The 21,718-nt window shown below is 41.2% G+C and overlaps 1 protein-coding gene across 3 annotated transcripts in view; it reads right to left on the bottom strand.

The window, feature by feature from the left end:
* stk3 (serine/threonine kinase 3 (STE20 homolog, yeast)) overlaps positions 1-21,718 on the bottom strand; it is a 232,900-nt gene that overhangs the window by 17,947 nt on the left and 193,235 nt on the right. The window contains exon 12 of one of the 3 annotated variants that reach the window (XM_007895085.2): positions 5,782-5,849. The exons of the other annotated variants lie outside the window; for them this stretch is intronic. Coding sequence (XP_007893276.1) covers positions 5,820-5,849 — 30 coding nt within the window. The 3' untranslated portion in view covers positions 5,782-5,819. Of the gene's footprint in view, positions 1-5,781; positions 5,850-21,718 lie in introns of those variants that run through there. 3 annotated transcript variants of the gene reach the window in all.

Raw genomic sequence — 21,718 nt, 5'->3', positions numbered from 1 at the left:
AATGAATGTAGGATGGGGGCCGTGGTAGGAGCTGAGGGCGGGTTGGGTGAGGGAGACGGAACGGGGGTGGTGGTAGGCGACACGGGGCAGAGGGATGAAGCTGCCAGGTGGATGTTGTCAATTTTAGAGGAAGTCCATGACCTCTTCGCACTTGCATTAGATGTGACGATTGAGGGTGCTTGAGGGGGTGCACGGAGGAGGTGGTGGACGGTGGAGAATAGGATTTTGGTCACCAACTAATTGAAGATAATAGGAACATATTTTTCGAGAAACCCAGCAGACAATTGCGCACAGCAGTGTCCCACAGTTGTGGATTGAGTGACCAATTTTTGTTTAAGGGATTATGTCCCCTGGAAAAGCGATCTACCAATCGACTAACAACCGGGTTCCTACTTAGTCCTAGGTAAATAAGAGTGTGGATTATGGAAGATTTCGCCCTGCCCGGGAATCAAACCTGGGTCCTCTCGCTTGTGAGGGTAGTGCTCTAACCAATACGCTACAGGGCTCCATTATGCAGGATGTGACCTCTTCACAGACTAATCCAATTGCTTTGTAGTTGTTTTTTGTATTGACCATGATGAGACTTGTCTGACAATAATGAAGTTAGGAATGTTGCTGAAATGTCAAAATACTCTGGCCAACAATGTGACCGGGAATATTGTTACAAATTGCTGCAGAATCTCATTGTAAGGCGCGAGGCCTTTGAATGAAAGAAAGCATTTCTTCTGCCTGGAGGCTGGTTGGAAATGTCAAAGTGCAACTCAGCAACCATTTGCTTCAGTTGTTTTCATGTAGTTTCTGATAGATCCCCTCTGTAGATAGGCTCCATTAGAGAATAACAATAATAATAATCCTTGCATTTGATAAAGCGCTTTTCACATCTTCTAGGCATCTCAAAGCGATTCACAGAATATACTGTAAAGTGAATTGACTGTGTATTTGTGGGAGAAATGCGGCCGCCAATTGTGCACAGCAGTGTCATACAAACAGTCGTGGATTGAGTGACCAAATTATTAATTTTTTTTTAGAGATTAGTATCCCCGGAAAAGCAATCCACCAATCGACTTGTAACAGTCACTACAGTTCTAAGTGATTCACTGTATGTAATGTTTTGAGACATTTTAAAGCCATGAGGCACGATATCAAATCTAAGTATTATTTAATGATTATCTGAGGCCAACTAAGCTAAAGAGATGCAGCAGAAAAAAAATATTTAGAATAAACCATTAGAATACCCAAGTGGTATAATAAAGTAATGAGAGCCTCCAGGGGATGTTTGCATGGCCTTGTGACAGATTATCCAGGAGATATAATCTTCCGATCTGACTCCCCACTGTCAGTGACGGGTTTTGGCATTGACATTTAAATCATCTGCCGCAACCCCCTATGTTTTCCATCTAAGTTTATATTTGTACATTCTGTAGCTCTTGTAACATAAACTCCCCTTGGTGAGTGGGAGTCTATCACTGTTCAGATTCAGTGGGCGAACTCAGATTTTTGTTCCACTGCAAATCATCCTAATAATAATAATAATCCTTGCATTTGATATAGCGCTTTTCATGTCTTCTAGACGTCTCAAAGCGCTTCACAGAATATACTGTAAAGTGAATTGACTGTATATTTGTGGGCGAACGCGGCAGCCAATTGCGCACAGCAATGTCCCACAAACAGTCGTAGATTGAAAATGACCAATTTATTATTGTTTTTTGTTTTGGAGGGATTATTATTAGGCTCTGTGTGGAGTAAGGAAACTTGCCCAAGGTTTCGCCCTCTGCCTGGAATTGAACTCTGGTCTCTCGCTTGCAAAGCGAGTGCTCTAACCACTGAGCTACAGGACTCCTTAATTTGCATAATGTGAACTGCACAAGTTCTATTTCATTTCCACATTTGTCACTTTGACAAAGCTGACAGAATGATTACTTTTACAGAATCTTTCAAAAATGCATGCCGAAGACTCGGGTCTTTCGCTGTCGAAATAAAGAATTCCTTTATTCTCGCCTGTTCCCTCAGAATATTCATTCCTTTCCACTTACAAAGCTTCAGGGCATATTGGCTGAAAATATTCAACCACCGTTAAAGCAGAACATCACCTTGGATTTGATGTGACACAAAATTTTTATAACATTGGGGTCAAGCAAGCGTAACACAGCTGTGGTTCCTCTCTCCCTTTATCCTCTTCCACCCTCTCCACTGAAAGCTCTGACGTTTCCAAAAGTGCTGTTCGTGTCTTGTGTTTCCTTCAGATTCTTTGTATGCACTGGAAGCCAAACTCTGGGTTATCAGCCCACTGCAGAGAGTGTTTTGAAATGAGTTATCCGACATTCTGCGCACATGTGGGATTTTATGAAAATTACAAAAGTTCTGTTCACCCGGCAGTATGTAGGAACCTGGTTGTTAGTCGATTGGCGGTTTGCTTTCTGGGAGTAATAATCCATTCAAAAATAAATAATAAAATGAAAGAACAATTTGGTCAATCAATCCATGATTCTTTGTGGACGCTGCTGTGCACAATTGGCTGCTGCTTTTTGCCCATAAAATATACAGTCAATTCACTTTACAGTATATTCTGTGAAGCACTTTGTGATGTCTCGAAGACATGATAAGGTGCTATATCAAATGTAAGGATTATTATTACTATTATTAATAAAGTAAACATTGGAGTCCACACCCCAACAAGTAATCAGATGATTCTACAATATAGCACTATAAATACATTACAACAAGATTCTAGTGAACACTTTTCTCTGCAAAACATGAGTTGCGTTGTGAAGCACAAAGTTGAAAAAGTGCTGGAACAGAAAAAAACAGTAAATAGCTCAAAGACCGAGAAATTGCCTCTGAATTTAAAATGTAACTCGTGCAGAAAATCCTATGTATGTCACGGCAACAAACAGGAACTCTGTTTCGATTTAAGATTGTCTCAGCACATAGTTCATGTAACATAACAAACATGGGGCTCCCAGCAAAAGGCACTCATCACATCCAGAGATGCTTTTTCTGCACTCGTATCATTCACAATGGTTTTCCCAGCTCCCAATATTAAATCAGACACCTGGAAATACTCACTTTACATGAAATAATCAACAGGTGGAACAGATTACCAAGCAGCACGACAGAGGCCGGAATGCAAAACTCATTTAAGAACCAGTTTGATGCTGCGAATACAGTAGAATTGGTATTCTGGAAATCAAATGGGATCAGATGGACTGAACGACCCTCTTAATCTGAACTTTTGTCGTGATTGTGTGATAAATCCAGATCTATTCCAACAAATATGCAGTCAATTCACTTTACAGTCTATTCTGTGAAGCGCTTTGAGATGTCGAGAAGACGTGAGAAGTGCTATATCAAATTCAAGGATTATTATTATATATATTCCGCCATGATCTATTCCGTACTTCCTATTCTTAGAATATTGTGGATTGTTAATGAAAACAGAATTGTGCATCATCTCAGATTTAGTTCCTGTATTTAATAATAATAATAATCCTTGCATTTGATATAGTGCCAGCGCCTTGGGACATCCTCCTGACATGAAAGGTGCTATACAAATGTAATCTTGTTGTTGTTGCCTTATCATGTCTCAAAGCGCTTCACAGAATATACTGTAAAGTCGATTGACTGTGTGTATTTTGTGGGTAAACCGCGGAGGCCAATTGCGCACAGATTGTATTTGACATGTAGTTACATATCTGGGAATATGACTTGGAGCATAAGACACGTAAAGTGTAATTCTCTAAAGATATTGTAAAAGGAGGAGCGATCCAACAAATTAGCCTACTTTTACAGTAGGCAATTATTAATACAATTATTATTGATAATAACATTTTCATTGGTTTATTTATGTCTTGTGTCCTCACTGATTTTAAAAAAATTCCACCACTGCCTACCCAAGTGTGATTATTTTGCAGGAAATATTTACGATTTTTGAATACCGAATAAATTTGAACTACAGGGAACAAATGTGCTTATCATAGCATAAGAATCCATTTGTTTTTTTATATTACATCTTATTCTTCAATTAGCAGTTTTCCCCACACACGCTGGAGAATCCAGACACGATGATGCGTGGAGAAGCCAGATGAAGAAAGACAGACCAGTCACTGGAATAACCTTCACTGAATTAATTGTTTCTCCAAACACGTTTGAATCTTCTCCACGGTGTGACTGGAAAACAAATTGTTTTGTACAGGCAGGCTGATGTGATGAATAGAATTATTGCAAATTAAACGCTCCAAGTAACAAAAGAAAATGACGGGACGCAAGACAAAAGACTATTTCAGAGCCAGCAAATTGATGAGAATTTGGGAGGATAGCACTTTCAACAACGCAGATATATTACTCTCATTCTCGAAAGGGAAATATATTTTAGTGAACAATTCCATTATCCTGTCATTTATACTGAAAGGATGTATTTGCTGTTATTGACCCCTTCCAGTTGACCTTTGTTAAAGTGATTTATAATTGATAGGACAGTTCGGTGAGGGCAGTGATCTGCATTCATAACATCACTGGGGTAAAGTGCCCATTTTAGAGAGGGGCAATTCTGCATCTTCCATTCACTGAGCGGCACAAGGACAAATGGATGACAGAAATTTTAATATACTCCTGTTATGCTATTGTGGTACATTATGTTATCCTATTGTGTCATCAGTGCTGTGCGCAGGAGGAAACCTTGGGCAAGTTTCCTTACTCCACACGCCTGATAATAATCCCTCAAGAAAAAAAAACAATAATAATTTGGTCACTCATCCACGACTGTTTGTGGGACACTGCTGTGTGCAATTGGCTGCCGTGGTTTGCCCCAAAAATATACAGTCAATTCACTTTACAGGATTTTCTGTGAAGCGCTTTGAGACGTCTGAACGATCTGATAGGGCGCTATATATCAAATGCAAGGATTATTATTATTATTGAAGGATTTTAAGAAAATTCTACAAATCTGAAAGCACCAGTGTCTGGCGGTGACTGGAAAGGCAGCCAGAATGCAAGAGATTCCAAGTACATTCACACAGATGGGCAGGAAAACTGAATCTCAATCACATGCCAGTGGCACCACATCTGAAGTATTTTGTCCAATATTGGTTGCTATACTCAGAAAAAAACAACAGAGGCAGTGAAAAGAATTCAAAGAAGCCAACGAGCATAGTTACATGTCTTAGATCGTTGAGCTGTGAAGAGACCCAATCTGTTCCCACCAAAATAAATTGAGGGAGGCGGAAGCAATTGAAGTTTTAAAACTAGGAAGGGAATCGCTTGGGTAAATGTATGAGTGGATTGTTGGAGAAACGGAAACAGAACAAGTGGTGATGGGATTTATTGTAAGCCATATGTATACTGTATTATTTGTTATGTATAGAGTGGGAACTACAAGTGCTCTTAACTATGTAAAGAATGAAAAATATTGGTTATTAATTAGATAATTCACCATTTATTTTATTGGGTAGTAATTATAAAATTAAACCTGTAATTCCCTCCACATGTGTAATATAATATAATAATAATAATCCTTTAATTTGATATAGAGCCTTATCACATTGTTGAGACGCCCCAAAGTGCTTCACAGAATTAATTTGTATATTTTGTGGGTGAAACACGACAGTAAATTGCGTACAGCAGTGTCCACCCTCAAACAGTCATGGATTGAGTGACCAATCCTTTTTTAAGTGTTTATTACCCCGGAAAGCGACCCACCAATTGATTAACAACTGGGTTTCCACTTACTGCCAGGTAAACAGGCGTGTTGAGTAAAGAAACTTGCTTCGGGTTTCACCTGCCCAGTCCGAAACCAGGTTCTCTCAGGTTCAAGACGAGTGCTCTCACCAATACATTACAGAGTTCCCACGCACCTGGTGTAATACAGATTAACACATAGAGGAAAATTAAGGAAGCCGAGGGTGACTAGTTTTAGAAGCAACTCATTCAGATTTATAGTTTACCTTTATATTTTACTTCTCAGTAAAATCCTGTGAAGCGCTTTGAGACATCTCGACTATATGATAAAGCACTGTATCAAATGGAGGCATTATTACACTATAGGTGGATTACTTGTGAAATATGGACTCAGTAGAATTATTCATCTAGAAAGTGCAAAATATTTTTGCATGTAATACAAGATGAAAATGGATCACGGAGCTGAATGGCCAAGAAGACATGACCTTAAAATTAGAGCAAAAAAAAGAACAAAACAAATGACATAAGGGTACATTTCTTCTCAGAATAAAAATTAGGGAAGTACTGTCCCAGAAAGCCAAAGCTAAGAAATAAGTTGAAGGATTTAAGCAAGAGATGAATGGATAGTAGGGGCTGACACCAAGCCGGTGGGAGGGAGGAGGTGACTGTAACCATGGTCAAAGACAAAGGTCTTCAGTCGTGATCTAAAAGAAGCGAAGGAGGGGACAACGCGTAGGGATTGGGGAGAGAATTCTAAACCTTCGGGGCATAGTGGCTGCCGATAGTGGAGCGGAGGGGACGAAGGACAAATAGGAGGCCAGAGCCAGCCGAGTGGAGGCAGTGGGTAGAGAAAGCATGTCAGGGAGATAGGGAAGTGCCAGAATGTGAAGGGATTAGTGGACGAGTTAGAGGATCTTGAAATCGAGTACATAGGCCATGGAACAGTGTGTATTGAGTGAGCTCGATGAGCCAATGACCTTCTGTTCCTAATTTCACCTTCCTAGTTTCTTGCATATTGCTTGTTTTGTGACTCACACAACTATCAAATTACATACGAGTGGCAAATGGATCAATATGTATCTGGGAGTTTTATGAGTTTTAATCTTAAATAGAGCACAAACAGGTGGAGCATCAGATAATAAAAGCACATCAGCAAAACATTAAATCTGTTAGCGCAGATTCTGTAAGGCAAGATAAAGAAAATATACATTTTTCTCTTCCTTTGGTCAATAATAAATCATAAATAATAAATAAGAAAGCTGTTCACATATTTCTCTTCTGGGCACAGTATCTGTCTTGCTGAATAAAGGTTCTTGAACTATCATCAAATGAAACTCATAAATCATGGAATACACAGTCTGCCGGTGCAAGGTTTCATAATTCAAAGCAGGATGGATAATGCTCCGCTTTGAGTGGAGAGAAAGGTTGACCATCCAGGTCTAGTTGGTGCAGAGACCTTTCTTTATTAGATGCAGATGATCGAGTCAATTCTGCCACTTTTCTAACATATTAAATAATCTGCTATATTGGTTCATGTAATACATTCACTTAGACCCACACTTAACCTTCTGTGAACTGAAGAATAAACATTGTATGTTGATAAATAAACCTATTTTCTGGTATTGATGGTATTTTTGGCAGACGTGATATTTCATAAGAGGAAATAGCAGCCAAAGGTATGGCAAACCAATCGGTGAGAGCTCCAAGCCTTGGGAGATATCAAACTGAGGTCCTGTGCTGCCTGTTCATGTCATCACATCCGTCTGGATGTTAAAAGATCCCATGGCACTATTCAAAAAATGAAGGGAGTTTCTTTATCTCAGTGTCTTGGCCAACAATCACTTTTGGTATTCACTTGGTGGCTGTTGTGGGATATTGTTTTAAGTAAATTTACTGCTGAGTTTCCCGACAAATACACAGTCAATACACTTCATAGTGGAACCTTGTGAAGTGCTTTAAGACATTTAGACGACGTGATAAGGCATTATATAAATGCAAGTGTTATTAGAACAGATAATCTATTCGAAATGTAATGTTTTGACATTGCAAACAGCAGGAGAAAATTCTAATCTCATTTCCTTTTCCCAACAAAACATGATATCCTCACTTCCAAACCATCTATATATCTTCTGACCTACGTCAATTGATTCTGCATTTATAGCCTTGTGAACATTACGTTGCACTCAGCCTGCCATCCTCCAGCTAAGGCGTGCAGTGAATGAAGAATACATGCTGAAAGAGGACAATGCAGCAGGATTTGTCCCTTGGGAGAAAGTCGGACAAAATTATTTGGAAAAACTGATCTGACAAAGGTTTGGGAATAGATCCTAAAATACAAACAGATCCGAAAATACAGATGCCAGAAAAGCAAAATAAAATCAATCGGCACCTGAAAGCAAAAAATTGGTTACAAGCTTGACCTTCCATCAAATGTGCCAAAATATTAACATATTTCTCTTTCAGATACAATACAATTTACATTTCTATAGCGCCGTTCATGTCAGAAGGATGCCTCAAAGTACTTTATACTGCTGGCTGAGCATCCACACCAGTGGGTGGGAGCTGAAGAAAACTGATATAAAAAAATGCTGTCGACTTTAAGCATTTCTGTCTTTATTTCAAATTTCTAGACTGCAGTTTTCTTTCTACTTTGTTAACCCTGCCTTGTAATCATTCCTGTACACACAGTTGAAAAGGCTTTACAACCATTTTGAGGAAGTCGATGAACAATGGGGAAACAGAATAATGGTGAGCAACAAGAATAATCCTTGCATTTGCTATTGCACATCATTGAGATGTCTCAAAGCGCTTCACAGAATATACAACAATAACAACTTGGATTTATATAGCGCCCTCCACGCTGGACGGCGTCTCAGAGCGCTTTATAGTTTAGGATCCCGGGACCGAGCCGGGGGAGGGGAGGGAAGGTGACCAAAGATAGGTCTTCAGCAGAGACCTGAAAATGGGAAGGGAGGGAGCGAGGCGAAGGGAGTAAGGAAGGCAGTTCCAGAGCCTCGGGGCATAGTGGCTGAAGGCACGGCCGCCGAGGGTAGAGAGAAGGACTCGGGGGACAAGGAGGAGGCCAGACCCGGAGGAACGAAGGCAACACGTACTGTGCTGAAGAGAGAGGAGGTCAGAGAGGTAGGGGGGTGCAGAGGAGTGGAGGGATTTGAAGACAAGGGTGAGGATCTCGAAATCGATCCTCTCTGGGATAGGCAGCCAGTGCAGTCTGGCCAGGACTGGGGTGATCGGGGAGCGGAGTTTCGTGCGGGTGAGAATGCGGGCGGCAGAGTTCTGAATGAGTTGGATTTTATGGATGGTAGTGGATGGGAAACCGGCGAGGACGGTGTTTGAATAGTCCAGCCGAGAGGTGACAAAGGCATGGACCAGAGTTTCAGTACAATATATTGTAAAGTGAATTGACTGTGTATTGTGGGCGAAATGCAGCAACCAATTGCGCGCAGCAGTGTCCCAGAAACAGTCGTGGATTGAGGAATCAATTTATTTATGAGGGATTATTATACCCGGTAAATGATCCGCCAATCGACAAACAACCAGGTTCCTACTACCTGCTGGTAAACAGAGGCGTGTGGCGGAAGGAAACTTGTCTATGGTTTCGCTCTGCCCGGGTGAATTCAATGTTTCAGAGTTTAAATATAGATACATAAAAATTTATACAATTTATATGGACAATGTATCTCAGGAATGGGAACCGCAAAAGAGTCACCATTTTTTACTGCATATGCTTTGAAAGCGGGAACTGATTGCCAGATTGAGGTGACAGGTTGAGAGCTTATCTGCATAACCATGAAAATGTACTTCAACTTTCGGTTTCCAACCTTCATGGACTATTCAAACACCCTCCTCGCCGGTTTGTGGAGTCCTGTAGCTCAGTGGTTATTCCAGGCAGGTCAGGGCGAAACCTTGGGCAAGTTTCCTTACTCCACACAGAGCCTAATAATAATCCCTCCAAAACCAAAAACAATAAAAAATTGGTCATTTTCAATCTACGACTGTTTGTGAGACATTGCTGTGCGCAATTGGCTGCCGCGTTCGCCCACAAATATACAGTCAATTCACTTTACAGTGTGTTCTGTGAAGCGCTTTGGGACGTCCTCCCGACGTGAAAAGCACTATATCAAATGCAAGGATTATTATTATTATTATATTATTATATTCATTCCCAATGCACCTCTTTCTTTACATGACATATTCAGCTCTCTATCTCTTCTTCCAGACTCTCAAAAGAAAGGCTGGACTATTTTGAACCCATAACGTAAATCCCTGAATGCAAAAATGACTAATGGCAAACTGTTGAAATTCTGACAAGTGCTGAATGATTTGCTAAAATTAGAATACTCAAAGTTTTAACATTCTGAACATCCTGAGTGCCATGTGTAATGGTTAGTGCTCGGCTCACAAGCGAGAGGACCCAGGTTCGATTCCCGGCTGGGACAAAAACTTAGACAAGTTTCCTTACTAAACACTCCTTTGTTTACCAAACAGCTCCCACCCTCTGGAACTCCTTCCTGCAAGCCCTCAGCCTCGCCGCTCCCTTGGCTTCTTCAAGACCTATCTCAAGACCCTCCTCTTCACCCTGCTTTTGATCACTCTGCTCCCCCCATGCCATCCATCCTCCCCAATCCCGACTTCCAGCTCGGGTCTGAAACACTGACTGTCCAGTGCCTTGGGACGTCCTCCCGATGTGAAAGCCGTTATACAAATGTAATTTTGTTGTTGTTGTTGATTGGTGGATCACTTTCCAGCGGTAATAATGTCTCCAAAAAATAATACAACAATTTGGTTACTCAATCCACGACTTTTTGTGGGACACTGCTGTGTGGAATTGACTGCCGCATTTCACCCACAAAATACACAGTCAATCCACTTTACAAGTATATTCTGTGAAGGGCTTTGAGACAATTCAATGATGTGATAAGACATTGTATCAAATGCAAGGATTATTATTATTATATAACTTAAATTTATTGGCAAATTTAGATGAATCCCTTATCAACTGCTGCACAAATTCTGAAACACAGTGAAACTCAAGTCATGCTTATCTGCTGAACTCAGGATATTATCCAATTGAACTCCCAAAACAATCTACACTTCAGGCAATCCATCAATCAGCAGCTTTGAATACTGCACTTCAACAATCGCCCGAATAGCTGTCAAATTTAAAAGGATGTTTTCAGGTTGAGATTATACTTCAAACCCCATAATTGGATCAAACTGTATTTTTGGAGCTTTGATTTGTTGCAATAGGTGATGATTAAAATCCCTGGAACTATCTTCCTTGGAGCTGAACTGGCTCCAAAGCGACATACTTGACAACGGAATGTCAGAAGAGCTCACCCTCTGTGGAGATCTTGAGTCTGGTTCCTGAGCCAGGCAGGTCCGCAGTATTCCAGGCCACCGCTGGTGACAGCACGATCAGCCTGGTTCATCGGCAGGACTTGGAGAGGCAGAGCAGTTACTCGGGCCAGAGATTCTTTCCACTCAGCACCTGTTAAGACTGCAAATCCTAATGTGTCGGTTGGTTATAGCTGGAGAAGCAGTGGGAAAGCTTGCCAGACAGTGCTTCCAATAGCAAGCTATAGTTTTAGCTGGTTTTACTCCAGTGCACATTCTGTAATCCCAAGATTTGGCTCTTGCAACCTGCGCCTAATACTCTCGAGAATCAGGTAAGCAAGAAGAGTCAGTCCTCCAGGGAGAGAGTGCACCATTCCATTCCAATACACGAGAATTTCCATGTCCCAACCGCCCTACCATCGGTGGCCGGGCCTTCAGCCTCTCAGCTCCTAGGCTCTGGAACTCTATCCCCCAGTGCCTTCGCCACTTCCTCCCTTTCCTCCTTCAAGCCCGGTCTCAAGACCTTTCTCTTTGACCGTGCCTTCAGCTCCCCTCTCGACTCTCCACCCCCTCTTCGCTCCCTCCCTTCCCTCCCCTCACCCTGACCAGTTTCCCCTGCTCGGGTCCTGACCCAACTGTACAGCGCCTTGGGACGTCCTCCCGACGTGAAAGGCGCTCAATAAATGGAATCTTGTTGTTGTTGTGTTGTTGTAGGTGGGTTGCGTGGAACTGGTTTGGATACTCTTAAGCACGGTGATAGTATTCCGCACATGTCAGACACACGCTGACCAAACCAAACTGAAAATTTCATGCCCCTCACCTACACATGGAAATATCTTCTATCTTGCCCTCAGTTAGATTGTTGGAACGGAATCCACACTCTTCTGGAGGGATGCATCCTGCTTACCTAATTCTGGAAAGTATTAGGCATAGGTTGGCATGAGCCAAAACTTGGGGACCCCAGAGTGTGACCCCAGGGTTAACTGCTGGAGACTAACCAACTAGAACCACATAGCTTGCCATTGATACATCTGGCAAGCTTTCCCGCTGCTTGTCCAGCTAGGACCACCCTACCTGCTAAGGGCTTTGGAATGCAGGGTTAACAGGAGCTGATGATTCCCTGATAGCGTTTAAAGCGAGTAGATAATATAGATTCTTACTTATATGTTTATTGAATTAGCAATTTATGCAATAGCCAAATGAACCCATTCTTTCTCCTTGCCTCTTGTTAGTCTCTTGAAGTATTGATACCTTGAGCAGAAATAACTACAGTCATGGAATTATTTGTTTCTGTCACTCTGACAAAAGTCACTTTTAATTGATTTGTATATTTCAGGACGTGTACCTCATCTCTGGAAATTCAGGATCTAATTGGTCACGTGGGGGAGAATTCCCCAACTGGGATAACCGGGAAAAGGTTGGTTGCCAGGGGCAACTGAAATTTATTCCTAGACATCAACAGTAAACAAGCAATGCAAGGTGTTGCTTTGTACTGTCTCTGAGCATTATCGCACCAATCCCAAGGCTTTGGGAGGATGGGATCAATTTTTATGGTATTAGTGGGATAATTCACCAGTACATCCAGTAATAGAAATATGACTCGGGGAAGTTGGTTTCACACAATCCCCTTCCCTCTCTCCCACAGACAGTACTCCAGCCATCTGTGGTCTTGCTCTCAGAAACACAGGGTTTCAATCTCAACATGAGACTCAATCATCGTCAAACAGGACATTAAAAAAAACGTCATCTTATAGATGGCATAACTACCAAAATGCACATGTATAATATATAAATAATTCTTGCATTTGATATTGCGCCTTATCATGTTGTTGAGACGTCTTAAAGCACTTCACAGAATATATTACAAAGTGGATTGACTGTGTACTTTGTGGGTGAAACGCGGCAGCCAATTGCGCACAGCAGTGTCCCCACAAACAAGCGTGGATTGAGTACCAATTTTTTTGGGGGGATTAATACCTGGGAATCGAACCTGGGACCTCTTGCTTGCAAGGCGAGCGTGCTGACCATTATCCTATAGGATCCAAGTCAACTTTTATGGCACATAAAGTCAACCTAATGGATACATGTATTTTCATAATCAGATAATAAAGTCATAGTCATGATAGAAATATTCAAGGTTAAGGGTCTCAGGATAAATCCACAATCATCTTGGAGACGCTAACATATGTGATGTATCTGGAAAGTCATTGAAAGTCATACTAAGCAAAAGGTGACTCTGTTGCTTTGTGCAGTTACATTTTCCAACTCCAGATATTTTCAAAATGTTTACTCTGAACCTCAACAGTGAAAAAAGAGCCTGATACTAGACACTATATCACACAAGCACTGTTGAACCTGCTGAGGTGCATTACTGTTTTTCCACAACCAACATGTTAATGAACTTGCTTTGATGTGCACTATTGCAATAAGTGGACAATGCAGTAAATTACGGGACGCTTGTGTTAGATCAATCCGAGTTAACGCTCTTAAATCCCTTTGGAAACGTTAACACTGAAAGGGCATATTGAGCTTCGAGTTGGTTTGAAATATCCAGTGCGGCAAGTTCAAGGGAATAATTCACAAGACAAAGAGAGAAAATATATATTTTCTGACACTTCCAGACTTCAAGTATTCCCTCTTTAGAGGGTGTGAAATTCACAGAATGTAACAGTCATTCACACCGACAAAACTGGCAAGTGTTTCAAGATCAAAGGAACTACAATGGTTTTCTCTGATGTAAGAGGATAGTTGTGGCAGGATGCAAGATATTTCATTTTGTGAGTGATTCCACACCTTTTCAGTCCGTATCCAATTGTTTTATGTACATTACTGGCAAGTTATTTAGATTGAAATCCCAGGAATGGTGTTATCGAAATAGATGAAAGCAAATTGCAGGGGTCTCATATTTTTTTTCTGAAAAAAACATTAGCGTCTTTGGAATGGGCTGTTTGCCAGCCTTAAATTTACAACAGAATGCTGCTGCTTCTAGTCGCTATTCCAAAGCTGACACAATAAATGAGCACTTCAAGCTAGTACAAACTCCTGTTCTCAAATGTTGTTCCTCATATGTCCATCAAACCCAAATCCCTCTCTCCGATGCTATGTTGCTATGCCAAAGTCCAAACATGCAGTGCTTAGGTCAGTGCTGTGTCAGATTTTCAGAATTCTTTCCAAATGTAATAATAATCCTTGCATTTATTAGAGTGCCTTTTTACATTGCAAGAAAGTGATTCAAAGGATATTGTAAAGCACAGTGACTCACTGTATTTAGTAGGTGAATGCGGCAACTAATTTAGGCACAATAATGAGCTCCAAATCAGCCATGAAGCGAGTGAGCAATTTTATTTGGGGGATTGTTGGCCAGGTACCGGGAGAAACTCCTTTATCTTTTTGAATAGTGCTATAGGATCTTTAACGCCCACTTGAACAGACAGGATATCGGTGTAACATCTCAGCCTAAGGATAGCACCTGCATTAGAATGTCAGCAGAGACTACAGTAGATGAGTTCCAAGTCCTGATGAGGGGCTTAAACCCACACCCTCTGAGTCAGAGGTGGGAATGTCATCACCTGAGCCGGGCTGACTCAGATTCTTTATCACAAATCACACCTTGAGGGACACTAAGGTTGCCGTTGACCCTTCAGGGATCTATAGCTGAAACAGCCTGATTTCATACGGCAGTGTCTGCCACTTACCAGGAAAGGTTTGGATCTAAAATTAATGAATGTTGCTGCATGGTGACAGGGATGGGAGTCATGTTACCAAAGAATGCAGTTGGAATTTTCAGACAAAAATGATTTGAGTGTCTATTAACCAGCTTCCTCAGCAAACCCTCGATTCCCAATAAAATATCGTCCATAGACGGTTTCATGCAAATCATTTACTGATCTGAAAAATACAAACAATCCATACGCTTGGGAAATTTGACTAGTTCATGTAAGTTGCATTTTTCCACGATTGCAGGTTGCTTAAACCTTCGATTGTTTATGTCCCACAGAGAATCAGAGGGATAGAAAAAAGCACAAAGATAGCAAGAGTGAGAACATGGCAGACATAGTGGGAACCACTGGCACAGTTTACTATAGTGACAGTTTAACTTCTTATGGAACAATTTTGTAGTTAGTACTTCAGCCAATTTGTGCTGCATAATGTCCAATTATCTGCACTTTTGTTTATCCACAATGGGGCGAGTGCCAGCGAGTGCATATAATCAGCTCTCTATTCCAGAAGAAAGTCATTAATTAATCCTTTGCACACAAAGACTTCATATTTGTGACACCCTCTAGAAATGTCTTGTTCCATAAAAAATGAAAAAGTATGAATTAAGAGGTGATAACTGAGTGAACCCAGAACAATACTTTCGGATGCACCAAGACAGTAGAACACGAGGATATAGGTTTAGAGTTGCAAAGAAAATTTTAGACAGACACCAGGAGATTTTCTCAACACGTTGAAGGAAGAATGGCTGAGGCCAGGACTTAGAAACAAAACAAGTCACAATCATTAAATGTCACTGCCTCTTACAACAAAGCAATACAGTAGAGATAGACTGTAATGCTGAAGTTAGTTTCCAGAGAAAATCAATGTGCTTTGATGATGTTGAGGATGTGCAATACTATTGATTTGTTCTTCACTTTAAATACTCTGGTATTCCTCTGTGGCTGGAGGAGCTTGCATGGAATAAAAAGAAAAATATCCAATTTAAAATCCAATTTTCTAATCTGTCAGAAAGAAACAGTTGGTTTGGGAAGTTGATGATGAGATTCTGAGACAAGCAGACTATTACATTTGTAAAAAGATACTAAATAACCTTTTTCACCTCGCAAACCTCAGCAAATCCTCCAATCCCACCCTTATTATTTCAGTAAGCTAAGGTGATCAAGGTGTAGCTCAATCCATGAGCGCCAGACCATTGTCTCACTTCGGTCTCAGTGGAGCTGCCCCACTAGAAACTGCTTACACATCGACTATTTTCCTGCTGCTAGTTCCTTCTTCGAGGCTATGTAGAGTGGCAAGGATGATCCCCAGTGTTAGAGAAATTAGCTATGAGTAACGATAACAACAAATAAACAACAAATTATATTTGTATAGCGCCTTTCATGTCGGGAGGACGTCCAAAGCGTTGGGATAAAATCAGCACTTCACACTTGAAAAGAGGTGTCTCAGAGGGGAATTTATAGAGATAGATGATAATAATAATCCTAAAATCCTTGCATTTGATAAAGCGCCTTATCGCGTCTTCGAGACGTCTCAAAGCGCTTGACAGAATATACTGTAAAGTTTCACCCTGGTCAGGAATCGAACCCAGGTCTCTCGCTTGCGAGGCGAGTGCTCTAACCACTGAGCTACAGGACTCCATATCACACATGATTTGGGAACTGGTGATTGAGGCCAGGATCCTGGACTTATTTTTTAAAAAAAGCTTGATCCTGAGATGGTCGTGTGAGTATTTGGGAAGGATGAGGACAGACGGGCCGAAGGGCCTTCTTCATCTGAACCAATCTTGTGATCTTGCAAATTAAGTGGATTTTCAAGTAACATGCAGTTCATGTGCTTATCGGCTTGGCCAATAGAAGTGCGGCTGCCCTTTTTCCGTGGAATTCTTGGTAAGTTCACTATTCAAATTAACATTTTTAGTATTTTGAACATAACCACATGTTCAGGAAATATATGCCTATAGTTTTAATCCGGGTTGTTTCATAAAATGGTCTCTCAATACCACCAAGCAGGCCTCCGCAATTTTCCCACAAAATTTGCCAAATACCCCACAATTTTTAGCAAATACTTCCACAATTTTCTATTGGCCCAGCTTATTAGGCAGTACTGGAGACATGGTGACATATGCACCTCCTTACAAAAATGATTCACATCAAACTGGACTTGCAATATATTACACGGCCTGTGAGACGTCCAAGCAGCAAAGTAAAGGAAATTGGACTGAATGCAACTCAAGGGGGTCTGAAGCAACTCAAGTCATGATTCCATGCCATCCAGCGATTTTCTGCCAAAGGGGAAACATAAGGCACCTCCACGTAGGGTGTAGGAAGAAGCATCATAAGCAAAAAAAACTTGCCCAAAGAAAGCGCACGTAAGGATGCTGAGAAAAAGTGCCACCATTAGAAATGGCACCAGTCAAAAGGTCGTTTTGCCAAGGACTGACATCTCAATCATACTTGTGAGGAAGTTACGCTGTTCTCTAATGGAGCCTATCTGCATGCAGCGCTTTTGCTGTTCCAAATGTTGAATAAATGTCAAGCCTATTTCATGAAAATGACTCAGGGTTGTGTGCCTTGTTATTAATATCAACTGCCCATTCAGTCTCAGATCTAATTAAATTCCACTTCTTTGTATAATTTTTTTTCCCTCCACACACTTCGTCATAAGCTGGGCCAATAGAAAAGTGCGGCCACATACTTTCCACGAAATCCGCTATAAGCAACACCCTCCGCTAAAAACCTTGACACCCGGGGCTCAGCCCTGCTGCCGGCTGTTCACTCGACGGAGCAGCTCCGGTTGTGCATGCGTAATGTGAGTGGAAATGGGCTTCGCTCCACTCCGAGGCCCTGCTGTTGAAATTGTCTGGGTGAGTGTGTGTTTGTTTCTGTGTCTCTCCTCTGTATGTGTGTGCGTGTGTGTGTCTCTCCTCTAGATGCGATGGAATATTCCTCTAATAGTGCAATAGACTTACGGCAATCCAAAGCACTCAATTATGTGAAACACCCACAGCGGGCGATTGCGAGAGATCAGGGAGGAGGCTGAGTTGGCTGTTGGAGCTGGCTAAACTAGCTGTGAGATTGGAGGTCGGGCAGCCAGCTTGAGTCTCTCAATTTGAGTGGGAGAGAGCTACAAGCAGGTGGTGTGTAGACCTGCCATTATCTGCGCCTGCATCGTTTTGCTTCGTGACTCACTGACCTACGCATCCCACTGTACCTATGGAGACAGTCCCACCAATTTAAATGAAATAAAATGGAGATCAGGATACTTTTAATAAAGCCAGCTTTCTGTGACCTTCAAACCCTTTGCAGTTTTTTTCTAACCAATTATCCAGCGCAGGCAGAGAGTGAGAGAGTTTTTGTAATTTAACAGGTGATTCAAAAGCTGAAGATAAGTAGAACGTTTCTGTCAAAACGAACTCTTGGTTTTTCTGAAAATCCCATTACTGCAGTACCAAGTCCTTTTGAGGTCAGAGGAGATTGCTGAGGCCCAGAATGTGTTTTTTTGCCATTTCTTTCAAAACTCCAAATACACAAAAAGTCAAGAGCTGATTATCTGTTCTGAGACCAACTTCCTTGTGTATAAGCTGGCAGTCTGGATAATTGGACATTGCTCAAAATAAAGCGGGCTATAGCACTAACTGAGACAAATTGTTCCATCAGGAGTTATGCTGTCACAATAGTACTGCACTGTATCAGCCCTTCTCTCTCTGCCATCTTTTTCACTTAGTATTTTTCTCTCCGCCCCTCTGTATAAGTCGCTCTAATTTTCTTTCTCACTCTCTCTATACATATTTCCCTCTGTTCAAAATTATAAAGGCTTGCCTTCTCAAGATTTAATAATAATGCTTGCATTTGATATGGCACCTTATCATGTCGTTGAGACGTCTCAAAGCGCTTCACAGAATACGTTGTAAAGTCAACGGCGGGGCAGCTCGAAGGGCCGAATGGCCTACTCCTGCTCCTACATGTTATGTTAAAACTGTGTGCAAAACTGATTAACCTTCCTTTTGTGAGATGGACATATGTACACAAAGTTACATGGTTTATCTGGTTGTGGGGACTAAATTGTGCCCATAGCAACCTCATGAGCATGCGTGCAACTTCATACATTTGGACAACAGGAATTGTTTTGCTGGTATCCACTGAGCAGATAAACCGAAGTGGAAATAACAGGTGCCTTACTGTATGTGAATTTGAATCATCTGCCAATACAATGACAGAAACGTCTCCCCTAAGATTCAGGGTACACAGCTCATTTTAATGAAACATTCAAAAGTCTTGTTTAAAAAACGATGTAGGATGTTGCACCTTTTAGTGTGGAAAGTCATGCATTTTTTTCGGTCAGCCGGGTATCTGACCCACACGGAAACCCATCGCCATGCTCAAGAGTATCCAAATCAAACTGAGAATTCCCTACCTCCCACCTCCACATGGAAATCCCAGAGATAGATTGTTGGAATGCAATGCGCTCTCTCTCCCTGGAGGGACACATCCTGCTTACACAATTCCAGAAAGTATTAGGTGCAGGTTGGCAAGAGCCCAGGCTTGGGGACCCCAGAGTGTGCGTTGGGAGTCTAACCAGCTAAAACTGCACAGCTTTCCCACTGGTTGTCCAGCTACAACCACCCTACCCATTAAGCCTTTGGTTTGCAGGGTTAATAGGAGCTAAGTGGGATGATTCCCTGTCCCGAGCGACTGTTTTTCCCTGTCACTGGATGAATCCCACTCAGTCATGCATTTTGATGAAGAAAAAAGAACATTCCTGAATACAACACACGTTGAAGCACAGTGTTCCAAGATGAAAGAGGGACTTTTAGGACATAAGAATTGTCTGTTCTGCAATTGCCTAACTTTTGGTTGGGAAGATTTGTTGCTCCTAAAACAGCACGTACTCAGATCATGGATTTTTCATTAGATAGTGATTTTCTACTTCCTCCAAGACCTTTAATATTTGAACTCTCTTGTAAGATTTATTTGAAGGCTTTAATTGTCCCAACTCATTTGTGGTGGTGCATTGATTATTTTCTACCTCTGTTATTCGACCGTTCTCTTGGTGAATAAACTCATTTGTTTAATTGGCTAAAGCCTGCATCAGATCGTGAACTTCCATCTTTTCAATAGAGAATGAGACATAGCTGGAGTCTATGTGACAACATGTTAACTGTGTAGGATCTTGTTGCTAAATTAACTTAAAAGTACTCTTCTTGAAAAAGGCACCCAATTATCCCCAAACGTGACGCAGCAACAACAACTTGCATTTATATAACGCCCCTCATGCAGGGTAGTGTCCCACATTATTTTCATTACCATTTCCTTTGCTCAAACACAGTACAGAATGTGCAAAGATTTTTGCAGAGTCCAAACAAAGTATTGATGCCCATTACTACAATTGCAAAGATATTACAATTTGGCCCGGTTTATTAGGCAGTGCTGAAGACATTGAGACATATGCACAACCTTACAAAAATGGCTCACACCATACTAGACTTGCCAGATGTTACACGGCCTGCAAGACGTCAAGCAGCAAAACAACATAAAGCAACTCAAGTCATGATTCCGTGAAAACCAGCGATTTTCTGCTGAAGGGGACACATAAGGCGCCTCCACGTAGGGTGTAGGAAGAAGCATCATAAGCAACAAAACCTGCCCAAAGAAAAAAATTAGTTTGGTGCGCATTATTAATGCATGATTAACAACAATAATCATTAATAAAACAATGTTTAATTCCTACTGGCTTTCATATTTTTCTTCCCATCCAATGTGGGAGGTTGACAAGAATTATCAGATCTATTGCACGTTTATTTTAATAACAAATCAAGCACTTCATAAAATATGGGTAGTTTAGAATCACTAAGCAAGATCTCTGCTTAACAGCTTGAAAGTTAGTTTAATTAAGCAATACAGACAATCTATTTCCTCAATTAACAATGTGCTCTTTGAAAAATCGATGCTTCTTCTGAAGACTATTTGATACATCTAATGCAGATTCAACGCATTGTGAGTACTCTACATTTCATTTATTTTCTCTCCTGGCTGCAGCCAGAATGCCACACACCTCTGCCGAAGAGGACAGTAAGATGACCTTCTCCCAGTGTTGTCCAACTATCGTCCATTAAGTGTTTCCCGCCCCCCCTTTAGAACCTAGGTACAGGCCATTCAGCTCATTCAGTCTGTTCTGCGCTTCTCCTACAACTCAAGCTAAACGTAGGGTGTAAGAAGAAGCATCATAAGCAAAAAACCTGCCCAAAGAAAGCCCACGTAAGGATGCTGAGAAAAAAGTACCACACTTGGAAATGGAGGCGCCTTATGCAATAGAAAAGTGTGGCCACTTTCTTTCCACGGAATCCACTATAAATACTCTCCGTTAAAAACCTCGCTATTGGCTGCTGCATTTTGCTCACAAAATATACAGTCAATTCACTTTACAGTATATTCTGTGATATGCTTTGAGACATCTCAATGGCACGATAAGGCACTACATCAAATGCAAGGATTATTATTATAAAGTCATCAAGAGGTGTCAAGTAATGACTTTAGCTTGAGTTGTAGGAGAAGCGCAGAACAGACTGAATGAGCTGAATGGCCTGTACCTAGGTTCTAAAGGGGGGGGGGGGGAAACAATATACCATTTAATGGACGATAGTTGGACAACACTGGGAGAAGGTCATCTTACTGTCCTCTTCGGCAGAGGTGTGTGGCATTCTGGCTGCAGCCAGGAGAGAAAATAAATGAAATGTAGAGTACTCACAATGCGTTGAATCTGCATTAGATGTATCAAATAGTCTTCAGAAGAAGCATCGATTTTTCAAAGAGCACATTGTTAATTGAGGAAATAGATTGTCTGTATTGCTTAATTAAACTAACTTTCAAGCTGTTAAGCAGAGATCTTGCTTAGTGATTCTAAACTACCCATATTTTATGAAGTGCTTGATTTGTTATTAAAATAAACGTGCAATAGATCTGATAATTCTTGT

The sequence above is a fragment of the Callorhinchus milii genome, unplaced genomic scaffold (genome assembly GCF_018977255.1).
Source record: "Callorhinchus milii isolate IMCB2004 unplaced genomic scaffold, IMCB_Cmil_1.0 Scaffold2, whole genome shotgun sequence".
Taxonomy (NCBI): Eukaryota; Metazoa; Chordata; class Chondrichthyes; order Chimaeriformes; family Callorhinchidae; genus Callorhinchus; species Callorhinchus milii.
Note: the sequence above shows the minus strand (reverse complement) of the source record. Positions and strands in the feature narration are given on the sequence as shown.